The sequence below is a fragment of the Rutidosis leptorrhynchoides genome, chromosome 3 (genome assembly GCF_046630445.1).
Source record: "Rutidosis leptorrhynchoides isolate AG116_Rl617_1_P2 chromosome 3, CSIRO_AGI_Rlap_v1, whole genome shotgun sequence".
Lineage (NCBI taxonomy): Eukaryota > Viridiplantae > Streptophyta > Magnoliopsida > Asterales > Asteraceae > Rutidosis > Rutidosis leptorrhynchoides.
In genome coordinates, this window is record NC_092335.1 from 663,385,732 (window position 1) to 663,413,371 (window position 27,640).

Genomic DNA, 27,640 nt, shown 5'->3' on the forward strand with positions numbered 1-27,640 from the left:
AAGTCTTACTGCTTTAGATGCCGGAAAGAATTGTTTAAGAAATTTTTCAACTAAAACGTCCCATGTATCAATCGCCCCTTCAGGTAACGATTCCAACCAATCTTTGGCTTCTCCCTTTAAAGTCCAGGGAAATAACATGAGATATATCTGTTCATCCTCCACTTCTCGAATTTTAAATAGTGTGCAGATCCTATTAAAGGTACGAAGATGTTCATTTGGATCTTCCTTCGGCGCACCACTAAATTGGCATTGATTAGTCACCATGTGTAGAATTTGTCCTTTGATTTCATAATCTGGAGCATTAATGTCTCGATGAGTAATTGCGTGACCTTGGCCAGTGCGTTTAGCTCTCATTCGGTCTTCCATACTTAAAGGTTCCAGATTTTCCATAATTAAATTTGTTGAATCTGAATCACTAGAGGATTCTGATTTAATGGTTCGTTCCTCAATAATCTCTGTTTGAATGATTGGTGGTTCCGGAGGAAAAATTAATGATTTAGGATCTACGAATTGTCCCTGAATATTCCCCGGATTCTCAATTGTGAGGTCGGGTTCAAAAAATGGATTATCGGAAATTTGAATTGGAGTACTTGGTCGACTGGATGACGATTCTAAAGGAAAATCAACGGCGGTAATATTTGCTAGATGTCTTGATCTAGTTACAGGTGGTGAACGTACAAAAGGTAGTGAACGTCTTGCTCGGTGCATTCACTGAATATCCTATTAGTTTTTAAAAGGAAAGAAAAATTATATAAGTTATCCAATTAATAGACTTTTCTGATTTTGCCCACGTTTCGAATAGCCAAAAGATGCAGCAGAGGGGCAGGATTCGTTTGGTCTCAATATAATTGAGGACTGTTTGGCTCCAATAACCCGGTCCACGTACAAATCCAACTATTACTACAAACCAGAAAATTTTGATGTCTATCAATTTAACCACTTAAAATAAATTTTCGTAATTTTAAGAAGTATAGATAAGAAGTAGAAAAAAAATCTATGTCCTAAAACTAGAATAGCGAGAAATAAGAAAGAAAAAGAGTGCGTCGAAAAAGGTCGAAAAAGAAAAGATCGAAAAAATAAAAGGCGTCGAAAAATAAGAAAGAAAAAGAGTGACTTATAAAACTTTAAAACACTCGACTAACCCAACCTTATTACTATCACTAACTTAAAATTATAATCGCAAATTGAGATTACTAATTGGAATGATAATTGATACATAGGTAAAAGGCGTCTAAAAATATTAAAGCTTACAAGTAAAACTATATCCCAAATGGCAATATCTTAAAAAGGAACTAAAACTTAAAAAGGCGTCGCAAAATTCTAAAGCACCTATATCTTAGTCTAAAGAAAAAGCACTTAAGGGATTTTACGGCAAAGCCTAAAAATCTAGAAATAAAAATAACTATGGCAAAAACTATGAATTAAAACTAAATACGAGCGAAAAATACAAATATTACGCTAAAAACAATTAAAAAAAATAAAATATAAAAATATACTAAAAGTTGTAAAAAGTACAATTTTTATAAAAATATTATTTTTATATTATTTATTTTATAAAACTATTAATTTTATAAACTAATTAAACTAATTAAACTAAATAATACAAATAATAAAATAACTAAACTAAATAATATAATATATATAACCTAATTAGGGTTTTAAATTAATAATAATAAATAATACCCGTAATAAATGCTGAATTAGGGTAAACTGTGGCGTGTCAGACGATCTCATGCGATCGCATGAGCCAGGATTTTGGGCCAGGTTACGGACTGCTACAGTAGCAGGCCGAATATTTTTTATTTTTTTTTATTTTGCTGTATTTATTTTTTCTGTTTTAAATATTTATATAATATATTTTTATAAATTAAATAAAACTTATATTTTTATAAAATAAATATAAAGAAACTTTTATAGAACTTAAATATTTTACAAACTCTTAAAAATATTTATATTTTTGTTTTTCTTTTTATATTTTCGAATATATTAAAATGTATTTTTACAAAAACATATTTTAATAAAAGTAAACTAAAAATAAAAATCTTTTTTTTTTATATTTAGCGTTGCACTTCCGGCTTTTAAGCTAGATTGTTCCCCGGCAGCGGCGCCAAAAATTACTTGATAGTTAAAGCTAAGGGGTATAAAATACTATTAAATTTTAGCAGGAAATACTATTAAATACGATACAATTTTACACAAGATATTTATTTATTTATAGAATGGATATACTTAAACCTTGCTACAACACTTATAGGCAGTGTACCTAATCGTACAGTAGTGTAGTTTTTAGTAAATCCGGTTCGGTCCACAGGGAAAATCTTTTTCTCAAAGCTTAACGCTATATTAGTTTTATTTTATAAAAATACAAATATATATATATAAGTAATATTATTATTATAAAGGGGGGTTTTTACCGTTTAATGACCGGTTTGTCGATTTTAAAAACTTTAGTCGCAGTTAAAACCAAATGTAAAATATTAAAAATAAATAAAAGACTTAATTTAAAGCGTAAAATAAATAACGATAATGAAATTGTGATAAATAAAAGTGCGATAATTAAAAAGTACGATAATTAAAAGTGCAATTAAATACAATAACAATAAATAAAAGTGCGATAATTAGAAGTGCAATTAAATATAAAATAAAGGAAATTAAATATGAAATAAAAGAATTATGCTTATTTAAACTTCCGTAATCATGATGTTTGACGTGTTGATTTTAGTTTTATGCCCATGGGTTAATTGTCCTTTGTCCTGGATTATTTAATATGTCCGTCTGGCTTTTGTCCATAACAGTCCATCAGTCATAAATATAAAGTGCGAGTATCCTCGTCAAATTATCCTTATACCCGAAGTTAAATATTCCAACTAATTGGGGACTTAAACTGTAACAAGATTTTAATACTTTGTTTAATAATTACACCAGGATGTCGACTGAATGTAACCCAAGGTTTTAATACTTTGTTATCAATTATGCCAAGTGTCCTTGTAGATAATTTCACCCCTGTTTTAATAATTCTAGTGACGATTAATCCATTCTCGTATCCGGTTAAATGAACAATTATTCGTACATATAAATACCCTGCCCATCGTATCCGATCGAGTGTATATGGTTATTTATAGGGACGTCCAATTGTAAATCTTTATATTAAAATTAACAAACTATCATTTAGTTAAACAAATATAAAGCCCATTAATAGCCCATAGTCTAATTTTCACAAGTGTCGTTCTTTTGTCCAAACCCCAATTATGGTACAAAGCCCAATTACCCAATTTTAGTAATTAGCCCAACATCATGATTACTTCGTTTTAAATAAGCATAATAATAACTTAGCTACGAGACATTAATGTAAAAAGGTTGAACATAACTTACAATGATTAAAAATAGCGTAGCGTTACACGGACATAATTTTGACTTACACCCTTACAACATTCGCTAACATACCCTTATTATTAGAATTAAAATTAAAATTAAAATTAAAATATAAATATAAATATATACTACGTATGAATGAGGAGAAGAAAAAGATGTGTTTTGTGTTACACCAAAGATCGATTTTTATAGGCCTGTGATCTGGAAAAGATGCTCATGCGATCGCATGAGCTTTACCCTTCAAGGCCATGCGATCGCATGGCCAGCTGGGGAGACTCAAAAGTCTTTGTTTTTTTATGCCGACGGTTTTTAAATATAATATAATATATATATTAATTTTAAGAATTAATTATATATTATATTATATTCATGTGCATAGTTGACTTGAAATTTTTAGTCCGTTGCGTCGAGCGTTGAGAGTTGACTCTGGTCCCGGTTCCGGATTTTCGAACGTCCTTGCGAATAATTTAATATCTTGTACTTTGCGTTTTGAATCTTGTACTCTTATAATTTTGAGACGTTTCTTATCAATAATTGGTACCTTATTGATTGTATTTTGTACTTTTGAGCTTTTTGGTCGTTTGCGTCTTCAATTCGTCAAATCTGTCTTTTGTCTTCACCTTTTATTATTTAAACGAATATCACTTGTAAATAGAACAATTGCAACTAAAAGCTTGTCTTTCTTGAGGAATAATGCTATGAAATATATATTCGTTTTTAGCATTATCAAGGACGGAATCTTCTTAAGGGGGGTAGATTTGTAACATCCTCAATCGGACCTAGCTGTAAGATTACTAAATTGCCCTTAAGTTGGTGTTGTGTTATTATATGCTTTTATTTTTATTTAATATTTACTATTACTTATTGATGAGGTTAGGACGAGTTTGTGACAAGTGTCACAGAACAGGTTGGTTTATTTATTTTGGACTTCGTTTAGGTTGCCAAATGATGTGCGAAAGATATCAGATAACTGATAAATACCCGTGTGTGATGGGGTATGGTGTTTAACTTAAATATATAAGCTTGTACCAGCTCATTTGTGATGTTTCTTCCAGATTCTTCATTTTCACACACACACTTAAACCTAATTCAAGAACCCTAATCTCTTAAATCTCGTTTTTGTGTTGAATCTTTGTGTGTAATCAGTTCTTTGTGATTTCAGTGTGTTAATCAAGGTATATCTCAACTGAATTCGTGTTCAAATCAGTGAGTTTTGTGTTGTTAATTAGGTTTTGGTTCAAAATGGGGTTTTTGGTCAAATCATGTGGTTTTGGTGTTGTTTTGGCATAATTTGTTGGGGTTTAAGTTTCTATAAGTGTTATAAATGTTTTCTAAACGAATTTTGGTGTCAAAACATCCAGAAATCGAGATTTGGGTGATTTTGGCTCGAAACCCGTCACTTTCTGCTGCTGTTGCTCGATGAACACAACCGTACGGTTGCAGATTGCAACCGCACGGGTACACTGTGCAATCGTACGAGTGCAAGTGTAACCGTATAGATGCAGTGGTGTTGGTAAAACCGGGCAGTGGGTGTGCAACCGTATGGGTGCACGATGCAACCGTACGGGTGCACGATGCAACCGTCCGGATGGACTTGCAACCGTACAGATGTTGATTAGTGATGCATTATAGTGAAATTTAGCTGTTTCCTAGCAGTTATGTTGCCCGTTTATTTATTGATGATCAGGATGTAAATTTTGAAAATGAATAAGTGTTAAGCAAAAAATTTTAGCGGACGCTTTTTGATACAAAAATTTATGTATTGTGTTGTTTGGTGTTAACGGACAACAACTAACTTGATTTGCCTTATTTTCAGGTGAGTGGGACCAACTGGAGTATATACTATAGAGTAGCATGTTATATTATGATTGTCATGCTTGTTAGTTATACTTGCTAATATGGTTAGTTAGTATGCTATGATGACTGCATGTTAGTTGATGCTTGTCTGCTGGAGCCCAGTGCGTCCCTATTTTGTGGTAGCCTCGGTAGGAGAGATCAACCTGCGGGTTGGGTTCCTCATGTGGTAGTCTAGACAATCGAGGTGTATATATATGTGAATGACGCGTCCATCGCGTGTGGATTTTATATATACACACGGTGGTGGAGGAACTTCTGGTAAGCCCAGGTCCGATCAGCTGGTGGTTAATGGTTTGGCCGAGCCGCCAGAGTCTCTGTAGATGGCACTTGGTTGATGTTTGTGTGTTAGCCTTTGTGACATGATTAGTATAACGGTTCCTGTATACTATTGTCTGTAGTTAGTCGTACTCACTTAGCTTCGTGCTAATTCCCCTCCATCTCCTCCCTGCAGGTTGTTAGCTTTTGTAGATTATGCATTTTGGCGAGAAGACGGGCATGGTGTTGTTATGTTTGACTATGAAGAAACTCTGATGTGTCTTTTCGGTTAAAACTGAATTTTGGTTGTAATGTCACGTAACACTAGAATTATTATTTAATATTAGTCGTCAAATGATTTGGATATGTAATTAAATATGTTTATGTTATTGTAATGGTTAGCTAATACTAATGCTTTCGCCACGTTTAAAAAAAAAAAAAAAAATTAGCGGTGTCACAGAATTGGACAACAATAAATCAAGTAATATAGAATTAAACAATTGAAGACATACACAATAGAATCCAATGAGTATTCACTCAATTGGACAATCACATATATCAATCAATTTGCATACTAGCATCAATAAGAATTATAAATCGTTCAAATAATAAATCATCATATGCATAATAATCGATCAATGAAAATAACATCCAACATAGTATTTAGCCTAGATGAACATAAAAGATTTAGCATACAATCATACTTGAAACCAAAATTAAATCAAAAGTATTAATCATGTTTGATGAACAAATATTAAACCTAATTAGATAATGATCTTCGATGATGGAGAGATCGAGCCTTGAATACTTTGATGATAGAATGGATTGGATGATGATGGAGTTCTCCAAAAATCACCCAAAATCGCCCTAGAAAAGCTTCACAATCGACCAAGTACAAGAAATGCAACAATAGGGTTACCCCTAATAGTAAAATCTCGGCAAAAATCCTTTTCCCCGTCCAAATCGGCACGACACAACACGTAACTGTGCGGCGCGTCATATTACTACAAAGAAAATCAAATTAATATTCGAACTTCTGACTTCAACGAACCCTATATGGTACGCCACACCATTAACCTGCGTGTCGCGCCGTAGTACATGCTCTGGCCCTTCTTAAGCTTTTAACTTCTGTTCATGTTTCTCGTTATGTGGCGCGACACGCTGATAATGCTAAAAACGAACATATATTTCATAACATTATCCCTCAAGAAAGACAAGCTTTTAGTTGCAATTGTTCTATTTACAAGTGATATTCGTTTAAATAATAAAAGGTGAAGACAAAAGACAGATTCGACGAATTGAAGACGCAAACGACCAAAAAGCTCAAAAGTACAAAGTACAATTAAAGTGGTTCAAATTATTGATGAGAAACGTCTAAAAGTTACAAGAGTACGAGCCGCGAAACGCAAAGTACAAGATATTAAATAGTACGAAAGGACATTCGAAAATCCGAAACCGGGACCAAAGTCAACTCTCAATGCTCGACGTAACGGACTAAAAATTACAAGTCAACTATGCACATGAATATAATATAATATATAATTAATTCTTAAAATTATATATATATTATATTATATATAAAACCGTCGGCAAACTAGCAAACAAACAATTGTGAGCTGGATTCCCAGGCCATGCGATCGCATGGCCAGAAGGCACAAATGCCATGCGATCGCATGGATCACTGTAGCAGGCCACATCCTATAAAAAGCAACGAATTCAGCCGATTTATACACATCTTTCTCTTCTCTCTATCTCTCACGTAATATATATATATATATATATATATATATATATATATATATATATATATATATATATATATATATATATATATATATATATATATATTTAATTTATAATTTTAATTTTAATTTTAATTTAATAATAATAAGGGTATGTTAGCGACTATTGTAAGTGTGTAAGTCGAAATTCTGTCCGTGTAAAGCTACGCTATTTTTAATCATTGTAAGTTATGTTCAACCTTTTCAAATTAATGTCTCGTAGCTAAGTTATTATTATGCTTATTTAAATTGAAGTAATCGTGATGTTGGGCTAAATATTAAGATTGGGTAATTGGGCTTTGTACCATAATTGGGGTTTGGACAAAAGAACGACACTTGTAGAAATTAAACTATGAGCTATTAATGGGCTTTATATTTGTTTAATTGAATGATAGTTCGTTAATTTAATATAAAGATTTACAATTGGACGTAATTATAAATAACCACATACACTCGATCAGACACGATGGGCGGGATATTTATAAGTACTAATAATCGTTCATTTAACTGGACACGAGAATGGATTAATAGTCAATGGACTTATTAAAACAGGGGTGAATTATATACAAGGAAAATTGGTGTAATTATAGTTTAAATCCCCAATTAGTTGGAATATTTGACTTCGGATATAAGGATAATTTGATGAGGACACTCGTACTTTATATTTATGACTGATGGACTGTTATGGACAAAAACCAGATGGACATATTGAATAATCCATAACAAAGGACAATTAACCCATGGTAATAAATTAAAATAAACACGTCAAACATCATGATTATGGAAGTTTAAATAAGCATAATTCCTTTATTTCATATTTTATCACACTTTTATTTACTGTCATTTTATTTAATTGCACTTTTAATTATCGTACTTTTTAATTATCGCAATTTTATTTATTGTCATTTTATTTATCGCATTTTAATTTATTGCAATTTCATTTATCGTTATTTACTTTACGCTTTAAATTAAGTTTTATTTTTAATATTTTACATTAGGTTATAACTGTGACTAAAGTTTTAAAATCGACAAACCGGTCATTAAACGGTAAAATCCCCCTTTTATAATAATAATACTACTTATATATATATATATATATATATATATATATATATATATATATATATATATATATATATATATATATATATATATATATATATATACAAATATAGTTTTAAAAATATAGCGTTAAACTTGGCTAGATCCCTGTGAAACGAACCGGACTTACTAAAAACTACACTACTGTACGATTAGGTACACTGCCTATAAGTGTTGTAGCAAGGTTTAGGTATTTTCACTCTATAAATAAATAAATAACTTGTGTAAAATTATATCGTATTTAATAGTATTTCCTAGTAAAAATTAATAGTATTTTGTACCCCTTCGCTTTAACATCACACGCCGTAGTGAAGCCAGAATCATCTACGTAACTCTCTAACATAACATTTCAAAATCTTCTTCGAATCAACCCATTCTTTCGCAACAATTAAAAGGCCTCAAAGATATTCACTTTAAAGCACATAACACTGAATTTCGCCGATTAGCAATACATCTCAGTCTTTAAACAATATAAGCGAATAACTCTAATGCACCAAACTGAGTAAAACAAGACCCGATATTGCAATAAAAACATGTGCGGTTTGAGCAATATCATAATCTCAATTTAAAATAATACTTCCTTCATCCCAATTTAATAGTCTCCGACGAAAAACACAAATTTTTTTAAAAAAATGACTGTCACATATATTTTTTTGTTTACTTTCTAATTTTACCCGTTACTTTTTACCTACATTTTTGTCTTACTTAAATAAAGTATTGGTAAAAAAGAACTTTGACTATTATTCTTATCTATTTATAAAAATGGACTATTAATTTGGAGCGGTCCAAAAAGAAAGATAGACTATTAATATGAGACGAATAAGTAATTAATTTAATATATATTATTAAAATTAAACATATTATTTTGTTCGGCTCAAATATGGACTTCGGGTACATTGTTTTCAGCCAAAAATGAGAGGGTTCGCTCTTTTTATTTTAGTCCGTATGACCTAAAAAAATATCACACAACTTTTCTCCTTTTCTTCATACATGATAGCCACCATTATAAATATATCAATAAAACTCACAAGTTTACTATTCACCACCTTTTTATATTCAAAAGGGCATTTTAGTTACTTCACACCATACTATTTACCATACTATTTATTCGCTGACTCTTTTTTTTTTCTCCATTTGCTTCCACTGGGTGCTACTAGAAACTTCTGCCGATTTTAACCGCCACCATGGACACCATCGACACCTTGATCTCCATCGCCACCAACCGTCGTCGCCACCACCACCGCCATCAAACAATGTCTCCGTCTCCACCAGTGTATCTCCGTCGCCACCAAACATTAGGGTTTTCTCCGCCGTCAACATCTTCGGCCAACCATCACCATCACAACCAGCGTCGTTGTCTCCACAGTCGTGTTGTTTCAGGTTCTTCTGGCGACCCAACGTCACCACCATTGCCACCTCTCGCTGACCTTCGACCATCGCTCGCCGCCTCTCGCCTGTCGCTGGCTCGCTGATTGAGGTTTACTTTATCATCCGCTCTTTGTTACTGTTACACACTGAAAATCCTTCCTTCTGTTTTTTTTTTCGTGTTAGGGTTTAAAAATTGTTTACTAATTGATTGTGGTAAGTGACGATTTTGTGTTTCATGTTTACCCTTACGTTTTTTTTTTTTTAATTCAATAAAGCTAAAATAAAACTCAATCAAATGGAGTAAAATCACTAATAACAAAGCTCTACTAATCAGAAATCGTCACCTGGAATCTAACACCGTTTTTCTACACGTTGCACTTGAAACTAATACTCCTCGAGCGTTTGATCTGATGTCACGTAACACAAGCGTTACCAGAGTCAAATATTGTCAATCTCGATTTCAACGCACATTTGAAGCCGCATAAGAAATGGACTTACAAATGTATTCTTCTATATAACTGTTTTTTTTCTAATCCATTACACTCTATTCATTGTTTATTTAAGCGGACTAATCAAATAAATTTGATCTATTTAGTTCATTTAGGTTCGAACCTTCTCTTAATTTTTTTTTTCTTTTAACCATTACCCTGTCGTAACTTACTTTGTGTATTCATTTAATTTTGAACTATGAAACTGCATTCATTATTTTGGTAAACTAATCAAATAAATTAAATTATTTAATCCAGTATAGAAGCGAGCGGTAAAATTTACAAAATCTTTTCATCGTTAATCCATTTATTAATAACAGTTTATTTGTATTCACCAAAAAGCTCAATTTTTTTAACGGCGATTTTTTATCATCGGTAGATCATTTATTTCAACGACCCTCATTATCTGCACATATCACACACGTTCGGGCGGAAACCCGAACCCGATCTACGGTACCCGGAACACATCCATTCGGGCAGTGTTCCTGGGTAGATGTCCGTGAACGATTCCGGTAAAACTTCCTATAGGGTCAATATATACCACCAAAAAGCTCATTTAAGGTAATTATCTTTAAATTCCTAATTTGTTACACTAATAAAAAATTATCGTATACGACATTTGTAGGAGAAGATAATTTTTATGTTTGTGGTAATTGTTATTTAGATTTTTATGACTTGATATATGTCGGTATTATTTTATGAACGGACGAAAATCTTGGCTCCCCCAATATCACTTAGGATATGTTTGGCGTGTAGCTTATTGGAGCTTATGGAAGCTTATGAAAGCTTGAGCTTATGATTTTAATAAGCTCCAAGTCATAAGCTTCGTTTGGTAGACAAAAAAAGTAGAGCTTATGAAAATCATAAGCTCTGAAAAAATAAGCTACTTGTAGTAGAGTGTATTTGGCCGCGCAGCTTGTTGGAGCTTATGGGAGCTTGAGCTTATTTTTTTCATAAGCTTAAGCTAGTAGCATCGTTTGGATGACATAAGTTTTCGAGCTTATGAAAAAAATAAGCTCTAGAAAAAGAAGCTAGTTGGAGTAGCTTTTAAAAATAAGCTCCTAAGCTTTCTAGCTTATGATGTTTAAAATTACACTTTTGTCCCTTATATAGTTATATATCATATATTTTATTGTCTATTTTAGTCAATTTACAAACAATATGCTCCAGCTCCAGCTACTTTTACCAAATACTTATTAAAAAATAAACTCTAGTTTCTAGCTTGAAAAATAAGCTCCAGCTACCAGCTCCGTCCATAAGCTCCAGCTATAAGCTCCAGCTCTAGCTAGTAACACCAAACACAACCGTTGCTTATGAAAAAAAAGTAGAGCTTATGAACTGAAAAATAAGCTCCAGCTAGTTTACCAAACATTTATAAAAAATAATAAACTCTAGCTACCAGCTTCAAAAATAAGCTCCAGCCCCAGTTCCTGATCATAAGCTCCAGCTCCAGCTATAAGCTCCAGCTCCAGCTACTTTCGTCCAAATACACCCTTAATACATTTAAGATATAAGCTAGAATAGTTTATTGTTTATTAGTGTTCTCCTCTTCCTTCAAGAGCTCAAGTTTCATCTGGATTCTGGATGATGTATCAACCATGGGTGAAAGAGAAAAGTAAATACAATTGATTATTGACAAACTAAACACAAATGATTATTGACAAACTAATATGTCATATATAAAGCTTAATAAATTTAATTAGTTAATTAATCAAAGACGACATACAATAATGCTGGACAATTTGTCACCTGAAACACTTAAACAATTCCATCCGGATCCATTGAAGTACTTCATCTCTCTCGACAACCTTCCTTGAGTCAGGTGTCAGCGTGTGGCACTATCATTTGTTTCTTTTAGCCATCGAATATTTATATAAATATAAATATAAATTATTATTATTATTATGTTCTTTTTAATGTTGTGCCTAATTTATATACTGTACTTAATCTTTAGCTGCAATTTATTTTGTACGGCACAAGTGTAGTGCATCTTATATCTAGACAAATCAACACAGATCCCCATATCATTTCTTTATATGTATTGTCTTCAATTATGTGCATGCATGATTGCCAATTGGATACTTTAACAACATGTGCATATGTGTGGTAATTTCATATACATTATTCAGTGATTGATGATTGAAGTGATCATATCACTAAATAACCTATCTATTAATAGATTCTTGATCAAATATATATGGTTTTAAAGATTATCATGATATCTCAAATTATGTAAACTGCAGTAACATAAGAGAATGTAAATTTTTACGGAGTATAAGAAATGACACTTATTGATATGGAATCAAAGTGATCAGTGCGATCCTTACCATCAATGTTGTTCCTCCTGTTAAGAAGAGGGGATCGCCTGGACGTTGGGAGATATAAATTTGAGAGAAAAACAACTCTATTACTCACAAGAATAGATTTACAGAGTATTACAAAACTCTTACAAAAAAAAAACTCTCAAACTCACACACACTCTCTAGGTTGTGATTACACTTCTCTGAGTGATTTGAGATGATTTACAATTGAGGTTTGCACCTCTATTTATAGTAAAAATTCTATGGCGGTGGAAGGGTGTGAACGGAGATGGTGGGCGGCCGTCATCGTGTTCATCTTTGCTTCTTCTACATGGTGTTCAAAGAAGGCTACTTTGAACATCTAGAAGGTGAGCTTCTAGATTGTAGGCTGGAAACTTTCAATTCTCCCCCTCCAGCCGAATCCACGAACATTCCAGTTATGTCTCTGCATAACTCCAACTTCTCTCGAGTCACCACCTTTGTTAACATATCCGCATGATTCTCCTTTGTATGGATCTTCACTAGTCTCAACAGTTGTCGATTAATTACCTCGCGTATCCAATGATAGCGAATATCAATATGTTTTGTACGGGAATGGTACATGGAGTTCTTGCTCAAATCTAGAGCACTCTGACTGTCACAATGTACCTTGTACTCCTTTTGCTTGATTCCAAATTCTTGGAGATAACGCTTTAACCACAACATTTCTTTTCCAGCTTCTGCGGCAGCAATATACTCTGCTTCAGTTGTGGATAATGCAACACACCTCTGTAGTCTTGACTGCCATGAAACAGCTCCCCCTGCAAAAGTGTAAATGAATCCTGAAGTAGATTTCCTACTATCAGGATCTCCGGCCATATCCGCATCTGTATAGCCTTCCAAGATTGGATCAGCTCCCCCGTAATAAAGACATAGATTCTTTGTACCTTTAAGATATCTGAGAATCCATTTTACCGCCTCCCAATGCTCTTTCCCGGGGTTCGAGAAAAACGACTCACCGTTCCCACTGCATGAGCAATATCGGGCCTTGTACACACCATTGCATACATCAAACTTCCAACTGCTGAAGAATATGGTACTGAAGACATCTCCCCGATCTCTTCCTTGGATGAGGGACAAGAACTCTTGCTTAACTTGAAATGGTTAGCTAATGGAATGCTAACAGGTTTGGCATTGTTCATATTGAAACGTGAAAGCACTCGTTCAATATATTTCTCCTGAGATAGCCATAACCTTTTATTCTTTCTGTCTCGGGTTATTTGCATTCCCAAAATCTGTTGAGCCTGTCCTAAGTCTTTCATGTCAAAAGACTTAGAGAGTTCCTTCTTCAGCTAGTTGATCTTCGTTGCGTCTTTCCCTACGATCAAAATATCGTCTACATATAGTAGAAGAGCAACGAAATCTCCTTCAGAAAACTTCTGAATGTAGACACACTCATCTGCTGCAGTTTTCTTGTGTAACGACCCGGATTTTTCCGATCGTTTTATACTTATGAGATTAATATTTACATAAAATAAACCTTACCAACATGATAAGCAATCCAAACTGTTGAGACTTATGTTTTTGAAAAGAGTTTCACACAACTTTTGACCGTCCAATTTGACCGATGATATCACGAACTATATAACACACGATAATTATACGATTATGTATATGTACATATCTATACATATTTAACATGATTTAAGGATGGTTTAACATTTCATTGTGAACTAACAACAATGAGTTATAAGTATACTTTGAGACCACTAACTTAAGTTTTCAAAACGATAACTATATGTAACATTCTTTGACATATATACTTACAATATATAATGTGTTGGTGATCTATGTCACCAATATGATTTAAGTGTAATGGGATTAATTTGTAACCAAAATAATCTTGATAAATAACGAACAAGTTTGGGGAAGTGTGGAGTGCACACTTGTTTAAACTTATCTTGATTATGACGGGGGTTCGGGGGCAGCGCCCCCGATAAGCGGGGTCCAAGGGGTGGCAACTAATTGTGGGAACCAGATGATTGAAGTGATCATATCACTAAATAACCTATCTATTAATAGATTCTTGATCAAATATATATGGTTTTAAAGATTATCATGATATCTCAAATTATGTAAACTTCAGTCCAAGGGGTTTATTAAAAATGTCTTAAAATTTTATTTTGGCCCGGTTTGACCCAAAAATAAAAGCCCAGTTTTGAGCCTCTTTTACAGTTATAAACCCGTCCATATTTGAATTCTCGTTCCGATTCCTTAAAATTTCTACAAGTATATCTAGGATATATGTAACTGTATTATACCCAGCTTCTATACGTATTTACTATTGGTATATACCAACAATAAACTTCAATGATCAGCCACTAGACATGATGTTACATGTGGGAACCAGCCATTTAACCTCATGTGTGACTTTTGTGCAAGAAAACAAACTAAATCTCCTATATATCCATCTCATAATCATGCTATTTTGCACACACACACATACAATTTCATTTCCAATTTTCTTTCAAGTTAATTCACTCCCCAATCTCTCTTCATTTACCTACTCAAGAACGTATCAATATAGTCATCCGATTTCAAGGAGATTACTTCCAATCTTTCAATCCCACTCCACCACTCTTTTGATTCCAAGATTTTTCTTACCTTTTCCAGTAGCTTTGTCCAAGTAACTTGAGGTAGTAACCTTATTCATAACCTTATTCGATTCATATTTATATAGCTATCTTATTTTGTGTTATAAAATTTTAACAACAAGAACATAGTTTGAGTGATTTCAAACTTGTTCGCAAACTAAATAGATCCTTCTAATTTGATTTTTAAAAACACTTCAAGACCTGTAATATATCATATTATGACAAAATCGGATTAATCATATCTTGGCTAATTAACATAATATTTAATATATATTTACTTATGATTTGATTTTATATATTTCAGGACCACCCGTAAACAACACGAGAAGATTAATCATAAGACCTCATGATTGTACGCAATACGTCATTTGACAACACGGTACTTTATGTACGCAACACGTCATTTGACAACATGGTACTATGGGTCAAGATTAATTCTGATCAATACGAATACGATGGGGTCTTTATTTATTTTATTTAAGCAACTAATTGTGGACCACTAACATCGGACTGCTAACTACGGACTAAGAAAATATTAAAAGTATTAAAAGTATATATATATATATATATATATGTAACGATTACTTGAAAAGAAAATATGTTGATACATTATATATATGGTTAGGTTCGTGATATCTATCGGAGAACAAGTCGAGTTAAATACCTTCAAGACAAAAGTGAGTATATAGTCCCACTTTTAAACTCTAAATATTTCGGGATGAGAATACATGCATTTTATGATTTACGTTATGGACACAAGTGATTAAAAATATATATTCTACGTTGAGTTGTACCACTGGCATACTTCCCTGTAACTTGGTAACTACTATTTACATGAGGTATTGTAAACGCGAATCCTGTTGATAGATCTATCGGGCCTGACAACCCCAACCGGACTGGACAACCAGTATTCAACAGTTGCACAGTACTTCGTTTCGGTGACTACACTTGGTACGGTGTAGTAAGATTTCATAATAAAGGGAATATACGACGTTGATTAAATGTTAAGTATGGTTATCAAGTGCTCAACAACTTAGAATATTTTTATTAAAACGTTTATATATGGAATCTTGTGGTCTATATTCATAACGCTACCGGCATTAAACCTATATCTCACCAACTTTATGTTGACGTTTTAAGCATGTTTATTCTCAGGTGATAACTAAAAGCTTCCGCTGCAACATGTTGAATTTAAGCAAGATCTTGAGTATGCATATTTGTGTCAAAAATAAAACTGCATATCGGAGGATTTGTAATGTAAAATATGTTAGAGGTCGTATTGTTATTATCACATGTAAAGTTTGTAAGTCTAAGATTATCGCTAAATGATAATCATTATTAAGTTGTTTAAACCTTGTATTTGTAATAAAAGCTATGGTTTGTATTGTAAAAATGAATGCAGTTTTTGAAAAATGTCGCATATAGAGGTCAATACCTCGCGATGAAATCATATGTTATTGTATTCGTCCTTATGGTTAAGGTCGGGTTATGACATCTTGTACCCTTGACTCACCATGCACGAGTAAAACTTCTTGTACCACTGCCTAGGTGCCTGCTTCAAACCGTACAAACTTTTCTTCAACTTACATACGAGGTTATCTCCTGAAACCTCAAAACCTTCTGGCTGCTCCATGTAAATTTCTTCATGTAAATCTCCATGAAGAAAAGCTGTCTTTACATCCATCTGTTCAAGCTTCAAGTTCATACTTGCGACCAATCCAAGTATGACTCTAATTGAAGTCATCTTGACTACTGGTGAAAATATCTCGTCAAAATCAATCCCTTTCTTCTGTTGGAATCCTTTGACTACAAGTCGTGCTTTGTATTTCACCACTTTTCCACTACCATCCTTTTTCAGCTTGAACACCCATTTATTTTTCAGTGCCTTCTTCCCGCGTGGAAGTTCTACAATCTCATAAGTTTGATTTTTCTGCAGAGAATCCATCTCATCCTGCATTGCGAGCAACCATTTTTCTTTATCCTTATGAGTTACTGCTTCATGAAAACTCTCCAGTTCTCCATCTTCAGTAAGTAGAAGGTACTCGGATTCTGGATATCTACTCGATGGAATCCGACCTCGTTTAGATCTACGAACTTCTGGAACATTCTGAAGAGATCCACCATCATCTTGACCTTGTGATGGTACTGGAACGTCTGGCATATGGGGTTGTGGCTCCCCCTGCTCAGCACCGTCATTTTTCTCATTATCTTCTACTTCTGAAATTTCTTCCTGCACTGAAAATTCATTTCTCATGAATGATTCCGTTGTTGCCTCTGGCACCTGAGCAGCAACATTTGTCTTCTGAGATATTGTGGGCTTTTCAATATCTTCTATTGTCTGGCTTTCATGGAACACTACGTCCCTACTTCTGATCACCTTTTTCTCCTTTGGATCCCATAATCTGTATCCAAATTCTTCATCTCCATAGCCTATGAATATGCATGGAGTGGTCCTTGCATCCAGCTTCTGCCTGAGCTCCTTGGATACATGTGCGTACGTCAAACATCCAAATACTCTTAAGTGAGAGTATGATGGATCCTTTCCAGACCAAAGTTTCTCCGGAACTTCAAAATTCAGTGGTACTGATGGAGATCGGTTGATCAAATAACAAGCGGCTCTGACTGCTTCTCCCCAGAATAGCTTTGGCAGCTTAGCCATACTGAGCATGCTCCGAACACGTTCCATGATTGTTCGGTTCATTCTTTCTGCTATACCATTATGTTGAGGGGTACGTGGGACCGTCTTCTCATGTCGGATGCCATTTGATCTGCAATAGGCATCGAACTGCCTGGAAGAGTATTCACCGCCGTTGTCGGATCGAAGACACTTTAACTTCTTTCCTGTCTCACGTTCTACCATGACATGGAACTGTTTGAAGTAATCGAACACCTGGTCCTTCATCCGTAAGAAATATACCCACACCTTTCGAGAAGTATCATCGATAAACGTCAGAAAGTATCGATTTCCGCCAATTGATTCAACCTCCAAGGGACCGCAAACATCAGAGTGTACCAGACTGAGTAACTCTGATTTTTTCGTTGAAGAGGAATTAAACGAGACTCTATGCTGCTTACCAAACAGACAATGATTGCAAGGATCTAGTGCAACATCCTTATCTACATTGATAAGCTCCTTCTTTATTAGGGTAGACAACCCTTTCTCACTCATGTGACCGAGTCTCTGGTGCCATAAATTTTGTGAAGCCTCATTTTCTGCAACATTAATACTGTCTGTGCAGATCTTCACATGAGTCTTGTACAGTGTGCCACAAATGTGTCCTCGAGCGACTATCATAGCGCCTCTTGACAATTTCCATGTGCCTCTATTGAAATGACTATCATAGCCCTGTTTATCGAGAGCTACCCCAGAAAGTAGATTTAGCCGAAGATCTGGCACATGGCGGACATCCTTCAGAGTGATTGTGCTCCCGGAACTTGTCTTTATCCTGACATCTCCAATTCCGACAATCTCAGCGGAACTGGAATTTCCCATCTTCACAACTCCAAAGTCACCAGCTTTGTATGTTGTGAAGTATTCCTTGTATGGAGTCACGTGGTAGGAAGCTGCAGTATCTACCACCCATTCTGTTTCTTCTCGTGAGACGTGAAGGCATGTCTCATCATGGGTTGAACAATAAGCTACATCACCTGTGATAGCAACTAATGTTTCTCCACCCTTATTCTTCGGCTGTGAACTGCTTTGACCTTGTTCCTCTTTTAATCTATAGCAGTTCTTCTTCATATGTCCCTCTAATCCACAATGATGGCATTTATATGTTGGTTTTCTGCCATCAGCTGACCTGCCCCTGCTCTTGCTTCTGCCTCTCCATTTATTTTTGCTACTCATTCGCTGTCTCCCCCGATTCTCTGTGACAAAGGCATGGGTCTGATCTGTGCCCATGTCCTTTCTCCTTGCCTCTTCACTGAATAGGGCATCCTTGACCATTGACATGGTAAGTATGCCATTCGGGGCTGAGTTGCTGAGTGTTACTACCAGCGTTTCCCAACTATCGGGAAGGGAACTAAGTAGCAGTAGCGCCTGAACTTCATCGCCAAGCGTCATCTCTACAGAAGATAACTGGTTTACCAAGCTCTGGAACTCACTGGTATGCTCAGCAACTGAAGTTCCACTTTTGAGCTTCATGTTAACTAAACGCCTCATCAGCAGGGCTTTATTCCGAGCAGTCTTGGCCTGGTACATGTCCTCCAACTTTTTCCAGAGGACATATGCGTCTGTCTCTTGTGCAACATGGTGGAAGACACTATGATCAATCCATTGACGGATCTGACCAATAGTTTTTCGGTTTGATTTCTTCCACTCTTTCTCTTTGGTAGAATCAGGGTTTATACCCTTCAATTCAATAGGATCGAACAAATCCTTACAGCTGAGGAGATCTTCTATCCGAGGTTTCCACAGCGTGTAGTTTGTTGCTGTGAGCATAATCATAGCTCCGGAAGATGATGTTGACTCTTCTGTGGACATTATCACCTTAAAAATAATTTTTCAACACAAACGGGGTTGAATTGTAGAAAACAGAGATCACCGTTACGTCCGGAACGGTTGAAAATGGTGGAATAGACACTTCGCGGCTTAAATTCCACTTACGGGGCAAAATTATAATTTGTTATAAACTTCAGGGACCAAAAATGAAATTATGAAAATTTCAGGGACCAAAGTGTAAAATTTCAGAATTGCTACAGTACCGCTACAGTACCGCTACAGTACTGCTACAGTGACTTACTACAGTGACTTGCTACAGTGCCGCCAGCTGCTACAGTGAATTGCTACAGTGATCGTCTTCTCCGGCGAAAATTCCGGCACCGGTCGTCTTCTCCGGCGAGATTCCGGCGAGTTGACCAAACTTTGACCGCGTTTTCTGGGCTCGTTATAACTCCGTTTAAGTCGCCGTTTTTTGCGTTGGACTCGGTTTGACGAGACGAATCCAATGGTACACTCAAAATTGAATTTTGAGAAAACTTCAGAAGACCCAAAAACTCAACCAACGTCTCTAACCAAGCTCTTGATACCACTTGTTAGGAAGAGGGGATCGCCTGGACGTTGGGAGATATAAATTTGAGAGAAAAACAACTCTATTACTCACAAGAATAGATTTACAGAGTATTACAAAACTCTTACAAAAAAAAACTCTCAAACTCACACACACTCTCTAGGTTGTGATTACACTTCTCTGAGTGATTTGAGATGATTTACAATTGAGGTTTGCACCTCTATTTATAGTAAAAATTCTATGGCGGTGGAAGGGTGTGAACGGAGATGGTGGGCGGCCGTCATCGTGTTCATCTTTGCTTCTTCTACATGGTGTTTAAAGAAGGCTACTTTGAACATCTAGAAGGTGAGCTTCTAGATTGTAGGCTGGAAACTTTCACCTCCCCTATTGTAGATCCTTCGTGATCAAGGACAATCGTCCGATTATAAAAATAGAATACTCGAGCATAGAGCATTTTGAATGCGAATATATATATTCAACCGATCATTATAACTTATATTTGTAACCATTTGAATCTTGTTCAATTGTTTCTTTGTATTAATTAGAAACGTACATCGTATTTTTATTTTTTATTATTATTAATTTTTGCAAGAAGACATATATTACAAATAAGAAAGAAGACCTTCATCAAATTATTGAAGGCTTGAAGGGAGATTACAACAATTACATTCACCTACAATGAAAAAACTACAACAGCCTATATATGATCAAGAAAACGATTAGCAGAAAAAAAATGACAAATGATCCACGGATTGAGCTCCCAAACGTAGAATTGGTGACTATAACAAAGGTTAAATGTAGTAGCCTACAAGAACAATTTTAACTTGATATTTTAAACGATGTTAGCCCAACATGTAATCTTTTCGTTGAAGACTAATTCAGTTCTGGCGAAGTAAATTGCCCAGAGAGTGGTCGGGCCGATCAAACTCCAAAGTTACCTTTAAGACCCATATCAAAGAACAAATAGTAAGAAAATTGAACAATTGTACAGTATCAGGGGTTACACATCGAACTTCCACCACTTATAAAGAGCCGGCCATATGTTGAGCGACAATGTAATAGAAGGTGCTAGGTTAATTCTTCGTCACGCGAACACCATACATGATTGGTCAGATCCCAATTTTTCTATGCCTAAGTACACTCCTAAGTGGATGATGTTTTTTATCGCTAACCAATGAAAAACGATATTTTGAACGGCACATTGTTAATTCCATACGAGTAGTATTCTAAGTCATATGGTCTATTGGTTCTTCTATCTAACAAATCATACTCCTCGATATAGACCTTTATTTTAGCTTTATTTTAAGGCTAATGATATTCGCTATTGAATTGATGGATTCATCAAAACTACTAGTATATATTAATTAGTTGTACTGTACAACTAATTAATACGTACATATTTGTAGAGGATTTATGAATTGGGATGATGGATTAATTTCATCAAAATCCCTTTGATTAACTCTACACGAACCATGTATTAATAAGGATATGATGTATTCTATTCGTTCCAAAATAAGTGTCTTGTTTGATTTTTCATGATCATTCTTTTAAAACTTTGACTTCAAATATTATTGTTTGTGTTATATAATATTTGATAAAAGTTATATCAACGAAAACACAATTTCAAAAGTAAAAATTATCAAAAGTAAGACATTAAAACGAATGAAGTATTACCTTAAAAAGTATGATGTGGGTACTTAAATGTGTGGTCTATAACCCACCCATCCCTATATATTTATGTATGCAAGTATATGCATAATTTGACATAGTTATTTGAGGAATGATATGATATATAATCATGAAAGTGTTACAAATATGAGAGGGTTGTTTTTGTAGCAGCTCTTTTGTTCTTTAAGGAGTTGAAATGGAATCTTATAGGGGAAATTAATTAAAATTAAGGTAGCATAAGAGAGGGTGGGGCTAGATGTGGGGTGAAATTACAAAAAGATTTTTGTTTTTATAATCCACATAAAATTAAATAATACTAACTGCAGCCCAATAAGGGAACCGTTGTGGTTAAATAATTCATTAAAATATAATCCACCCCTTACCCTCTTGTATTTATAAACATGGTTTAATCCTTGCATCAATCAACACAATTATCTCATAATCAAACACTTGAATAATTAATCTTCCTATAGATTTAACATCAACAAATCAAATCAATTAATCATGACTGGATCAGGTTCCCCTTGTGGTGCTTGCAAATTTTTGAGAAGAAAATGTGTTAGGGGTTGTGTTTTTGCCCCTTATTTTTGTCATGAACAAGGAGCTGCACATTTTGCAGCTATTCACAGGGTTTTTGGTGCAAGCAATGTTTCTAAACTCCTTGCTCACCTTCCGATTAGTGGACGCACCGAAGCTGCAATCACCATCGCTTACGAGGCGCAAGCGAGACTTCAAGATCCCATTTATGGCTGTGTTTCACATATTTTTGCTCTTCAACAACAAGTACTACACAACCTCCTTTTTAACTTTATCAAAACTGAAACCCTAATTTTTTTAATCTTTCTCTAATTGTTATTTACTTTTTTTTCTAAATAGGTTGTTAGTTTACAATCCCAACTAGCTTGTTTAAAGGAACAAGCAGCTCAAAGTCTACAAAACAGCACAAATTGTTTACAAAATGGGAGAATTATTCCTTGTTACACACCTCAACAAGACATCCATAATTGGTTTCAACAATCAGAAAATTCGTTGCCCGAATTCGATCAGAACTCGAGTACTACGAACAATGTGAACGAGATCATGAATTTCAACTCGATGGGCGAAAGATACGAGAATTCGTATTTAAAGGAAGAAGATGGATCATTTTCCAGCTTCCAAGAAGGTTCAAATTATTCCATTGATTCATTGGACATGCAAATAAATCACAACAAAGAATGGGATTTTCAAGAAAATACAGAAGACCTTAATTCAGTTGCTTTTGGCTATATTCACCATTAGTAATTCACATAGGAGTTGAAAATCAACATCAGCTTGGGATTATCAAGAAATCAATTAGTTACAATATACATATTAGTATTATATTATTGGTTACTCTGTCAATTTTGGTTTAGCTAAATTATTTAGCTACATGTTATCAATCAATATCAATATTATTATTATTATAAAATAAGATTAAAAAAAAAGGCCAAGTAGCAAACCCTAGCTAGAATATATTCATACCAGAAACCCTATGTTACCTAATTAGATCTTGTGTAGCTTTGGATATGATCAGTTTAATTAGTACGTAGTACTGTACTACTTTATATATAAAGTCTTGAATCTAAAGAAAAGCTGATGTATTTTTGTGATCTTTGGTTTGTAGACCTAGCTAGATACTTAATAAAGCTCATAATAATAAGAATGTGATTAATTACTATCAATACTTTATTTATGATCATCAAGTTCCTTGCAAAAATTATTTATTTTTTCATTTCTTAATAAGATGTTGCTTGAAATATGGAGCATATATATGCATGCTAACAATGGGTGTATACGCATTAGTACTGCACCTCTATGTCTTCTAATTGCTCTGTATTTTATATCAATCCACACTTTTTACCATGTTTTACAATGATATATACTTGAATATGTTTCATAAATATATCGTTTTTGGGCTGCAGTTGTTGCAGATGGTCTGGGATCAGGCAACTTAAATTTGCGCTAAAGTATGTCGATCTACACACGACCTCTCATTCTACTTGAAGGTGAAAACAATGAAAATGTGTGAGTTTAATGCTACCTTCTTAATAACTTGATTAAGAGAATAGATGAATAGAAAAAAAAATCTATATCAATCGGTTTAATTTATATATGCTCCTGAATTGAAGTAGAAGTTCATACTGAAGGGACAAATGTGTTTGCCTTTTGAGATCATATACTTAATGATCAAATTTAAGATCATGTAGATTTAAATCCTTACTTATTTTTCGGGTTGGGTGTCTATGTTTCGTTAAGATCGATACATACGTTCTAGTTTCTAGCTAGTAAGAAACTATCAGTAGAAAAATAAAGTTACATAATATTTCATAGCTGGAGTTTTAGGTTTGCAACACCAATTAATCAATCTTATAAGCCAAATCAATTTTTGGGTGTGTATATTGATTTTGGTTAGAGTTTAAAAGTTAACAGGTAGGCTTCAGTTTTTTTTAAACTGGATCAACCATTTTTTTATTGATTGTATGATCTGCACACTTAATTTTTAGTAAGACAAAAGAACTGCACAAAAATTGGATGCATTGTCGTCTGGTATATATTATACATGTTGAACTTAAAATGATGCGACATATCAAGTATATATCCATAAAAGAAGCCCAGTGCAGTTTCTTGAAATATGAATCTCGTAACGTTCAAAACAGCGTCTATTAATTTAGCTGATATGAAGAAACCTTTAGATCGAGCTTCAGATTGCATATCTATCAGTCTGTTTTGATTCAATTAGGATTTTTCGTTCTTCTTAGTTAATTTAGTTTCTGGACTGGAGCTAAATTTTGAATCCAATAGACTTTCATAAAACCAAAGGACTTCTGTTTGAGCAGTATAAATGGAACTTATCAACCATAAAGTTGTGAGTTCGAGTCTCACTGTTGTTGTAGACTAAAATGGTGCGTGTGTTGGTCATTCCCAAAAAATAAACTTTCATAAGACCATCTCTAGTGGGGTGTGTTAGCCCCTTGTGTGTCCGCAACACACCTTCAACACGCCTCTAGTGCGGCGTGTCGGAGGCCTCCAAGGGTGGCATGTGTGCTTGGAGCACGGCGTTGGCTTGTAGTTATAATGGCCAATTTTGATTGGTCCAATTTTCTTGTTTTTTTTTTCCTTTCTTTTTTGCTTTTTATTCATTATTTGACATAACTTTCAATTATATTTTAACGTACCACTCAACACGACATTTAACACGTCACCCCATTATTTCTCAATTTACCAACACGATTGGCACGCCAGCGCCAAGCACCCACCCTACCCCAACACGCCACTTTTACCCATCTCCACCCATCTCCAATGGAGATGGTCTAACTCTTTACCAAAAAACCAAGCTTCACGCCATGGATTGATGCTCATAAATTCAATATTACATGTCATTACGTATGTAGATTAGATCGATTTGCTTATTTTAACGACTTTGGAGACATAAGGAATTGAAGAAGATAAATCAATATTTCGTGAAGTCATCCTTTTGTTATATTGATTTGTATTTATATTTAATTCTCACAACTAACAAGAAAGTCGTATTTAGAGTCACATATGATAAATTATATATACTCCATTTCCATCCATTTTTTAAAAAATATGTCCACTTGGATTAAGCATTAATTAATTTTAGAAATCTTGATTACATATGAACAATTTACTCACTAAACCTTCTTTAAACTAATTGTAGTATGAAAGTTTGTAAATCATAAAAACGTAAATTTGAAATCAAAATCCATTGATCGATCAAAGTTTACATAAATTGAAGATCAAAATGGGGAAGCTAGGTTAATGTGAGGGTGTTTTTGGAATTGGGGAAAGGGAGTGTTTGGAATGGCTAATTAATGGGGTGGCCGGCTAACTCTTATTCTCTAAATGTGGTGGGATATTGAGTATTTATAGTGTATACTCATCATTTACATTAATCGGGAATTACAAAAAGTAAAATGGTACATAAACACCTAAGAAATAGTCATTCAACATACAATTTACATCAATAAAATACAAACTTATCAAGTTAAATTTATTTAGAATGACCTAAAAAAGAAGGTAATATATAGGCACTTATAATGGAACAAAAGTATGTATTACTCCGTGTGTATTTGTTTACTTTTGCTTCAATGATACTCCGTACTAACCAGTACGGAGTATAATATCTTACATCTAGAGTTATTTATAAAAGTGATACTACTCTCTTATATTATAAAAAAAAAAATATGTAGACAAAAATGACAGTTATATTGTTACCTTTTTTGTAGTATTTCAAGAGTTAGCCATATTATTTTTGAAAAGTAACATTTATTTTAAAATAAAGGGATAAAAAATTTTCATGATTATACTATCCTCATATCAGTATATAATGAGTATTTGACTTAGATTACACGACCTAAACATGTTGTTCTATATATTTCGACATTTTCTCTATCATCTCAAGATATGAGGATAGTGATATTTAAATATAAAACATTAGTACACTATTAGAAACACAACCAATAAGTTATCGAAAGATGATTAGGTTAAGAGATTCTTATAGAAAATTTTGATTCAAACATCACTAATAATTATATCTTATCATTTCGAGTTTCCAAATGGTCTAATTAGATTAGATTAAACATTATACGTTTACATAAACATTCATTTTATAAATAAATTAAAATGGAAAAAACTAAAGGCTTAATTGTCTAGTTTTTCTCCATATCATCTAACACAACAACACCTAAGGCTTTGTTCCTGAGTTTACTTTTGTAGGAAAGAAGTGGAATTAAGAGTAATGAAATGGAAGAAAGTGAGATCCTTTCATTTTAAAAGGAAAGCTTAAAATAAAAATTAAACTAAAAACATCAATCTACTTTATTTCTTCTTTTTTTTTCTATCAAAACTCATGAACACCAAATTTCTTCAGCAAATGAGAGGATTCGATACGAAAGTTGTTCTAAAAAAAAATATACGAGAACATGATGATGGCGGTAGCCTAGATGAGTAATCTTACTGTTATTAACGACTCCCTACTACAAATAAAATTGCTCTTCAACTATAAATTTGTTTACCCACTTTAATTTTATTGACAACCTTTTGACTAAATAAAAAGAATTTGGGTCATGGGCTCGAAGTACATAAAGATTTAATATTTTATGGGCTCTTAAAATCCTTTTCTACTTTTGTATTTATTTGTTTTCTTGTTATCTTTCATTTTCTTTTTGGACTTTTGAGAAAAGATTGTATGTGATGTGCCCCGATCAAGTTAATTATTTATTACTATAGTGTAATTATGAGGTCAAATTTAAGATTTCAAATTCAATTTCAAATTCTTTATTCATTATTGATGTTCAATAGACAACAAAGTAGTGCATTAAGCTTTTGGAAAGTACAACAAATAGAATCATCACACAACATTGAGTATTATTTTACAGGAGAATGTTAAATACGTTTAAGCATTTTATTTTAAAGTGTTATTTTTCTATTTTATAACGTATTTTTCATACTTAAGTTCAGCGAGTTAATTTTATTCGTAAAAATATATATAGGTATATATTAAAAATATTAATTATGCAATTAATGCTTAATCATAACCCTTAAGACTATGATTATCATTTTATTATTTTATAACTTGTGTATACAGGATCTGATTAATTTGAATTAGTTAAAAAAAAAAATTAAATTTAAACAAATTTTGTTAAAAATAAGAACGTATTTTTCATACTTAAATTCAGCGAGTTAATTTTATTCGTAAAAATATCTATAGGTATATATTAAAAATATTAATTATGCAATTAATGCTTAATCATAACCCTTATGGCTATG

At 33.7% G+C, this 27,640-nt stretch overlaps 1 protein-coding gene across 1 annotated transcript; it reads left to right on the top strand.

Annotated features, from left to right (window-relative positions):
* Positions 1-22,336: 22,336 nt before the first annotated feature.
* On the top strand, positions 22,337-23,110 carry LOC139899265 (LOB domain-containing protein 14). Its single transcript, XM_071882082.1, has 2 exons — positions 22,337-22,615; positions 22,709-23,110. Exons 1-2 carry the CDS (start codon positions 22,337-22,339, stop codon positions 23,108-23,110), a joined length of 681 nt encoding a protein of 226 aa, XP_071738183.1.
* The last annotated feature ends 4,530 nt before the right edge of the window (positions 23,111-27,640 follow it).

What these genes read in the sequence shown, in the direction of transcription:
- LOC139899265 (XM_071882082.1), top strand. Translation starts at nt 22,337, where the DNA reads ATGACTGGATCAGGTTCCCCTTGTGGTGCTTGCAAATTTTTGAGAAGA. An exon ending in TTTTTGCTCTTCAACAACAA is followed by an intron (nt 22,616 to 22,708) that starts GTACTACACAAC and finishes TTTTCTAAATAG; the next exon opens with GTTGTTAGTTTACAATCCCA.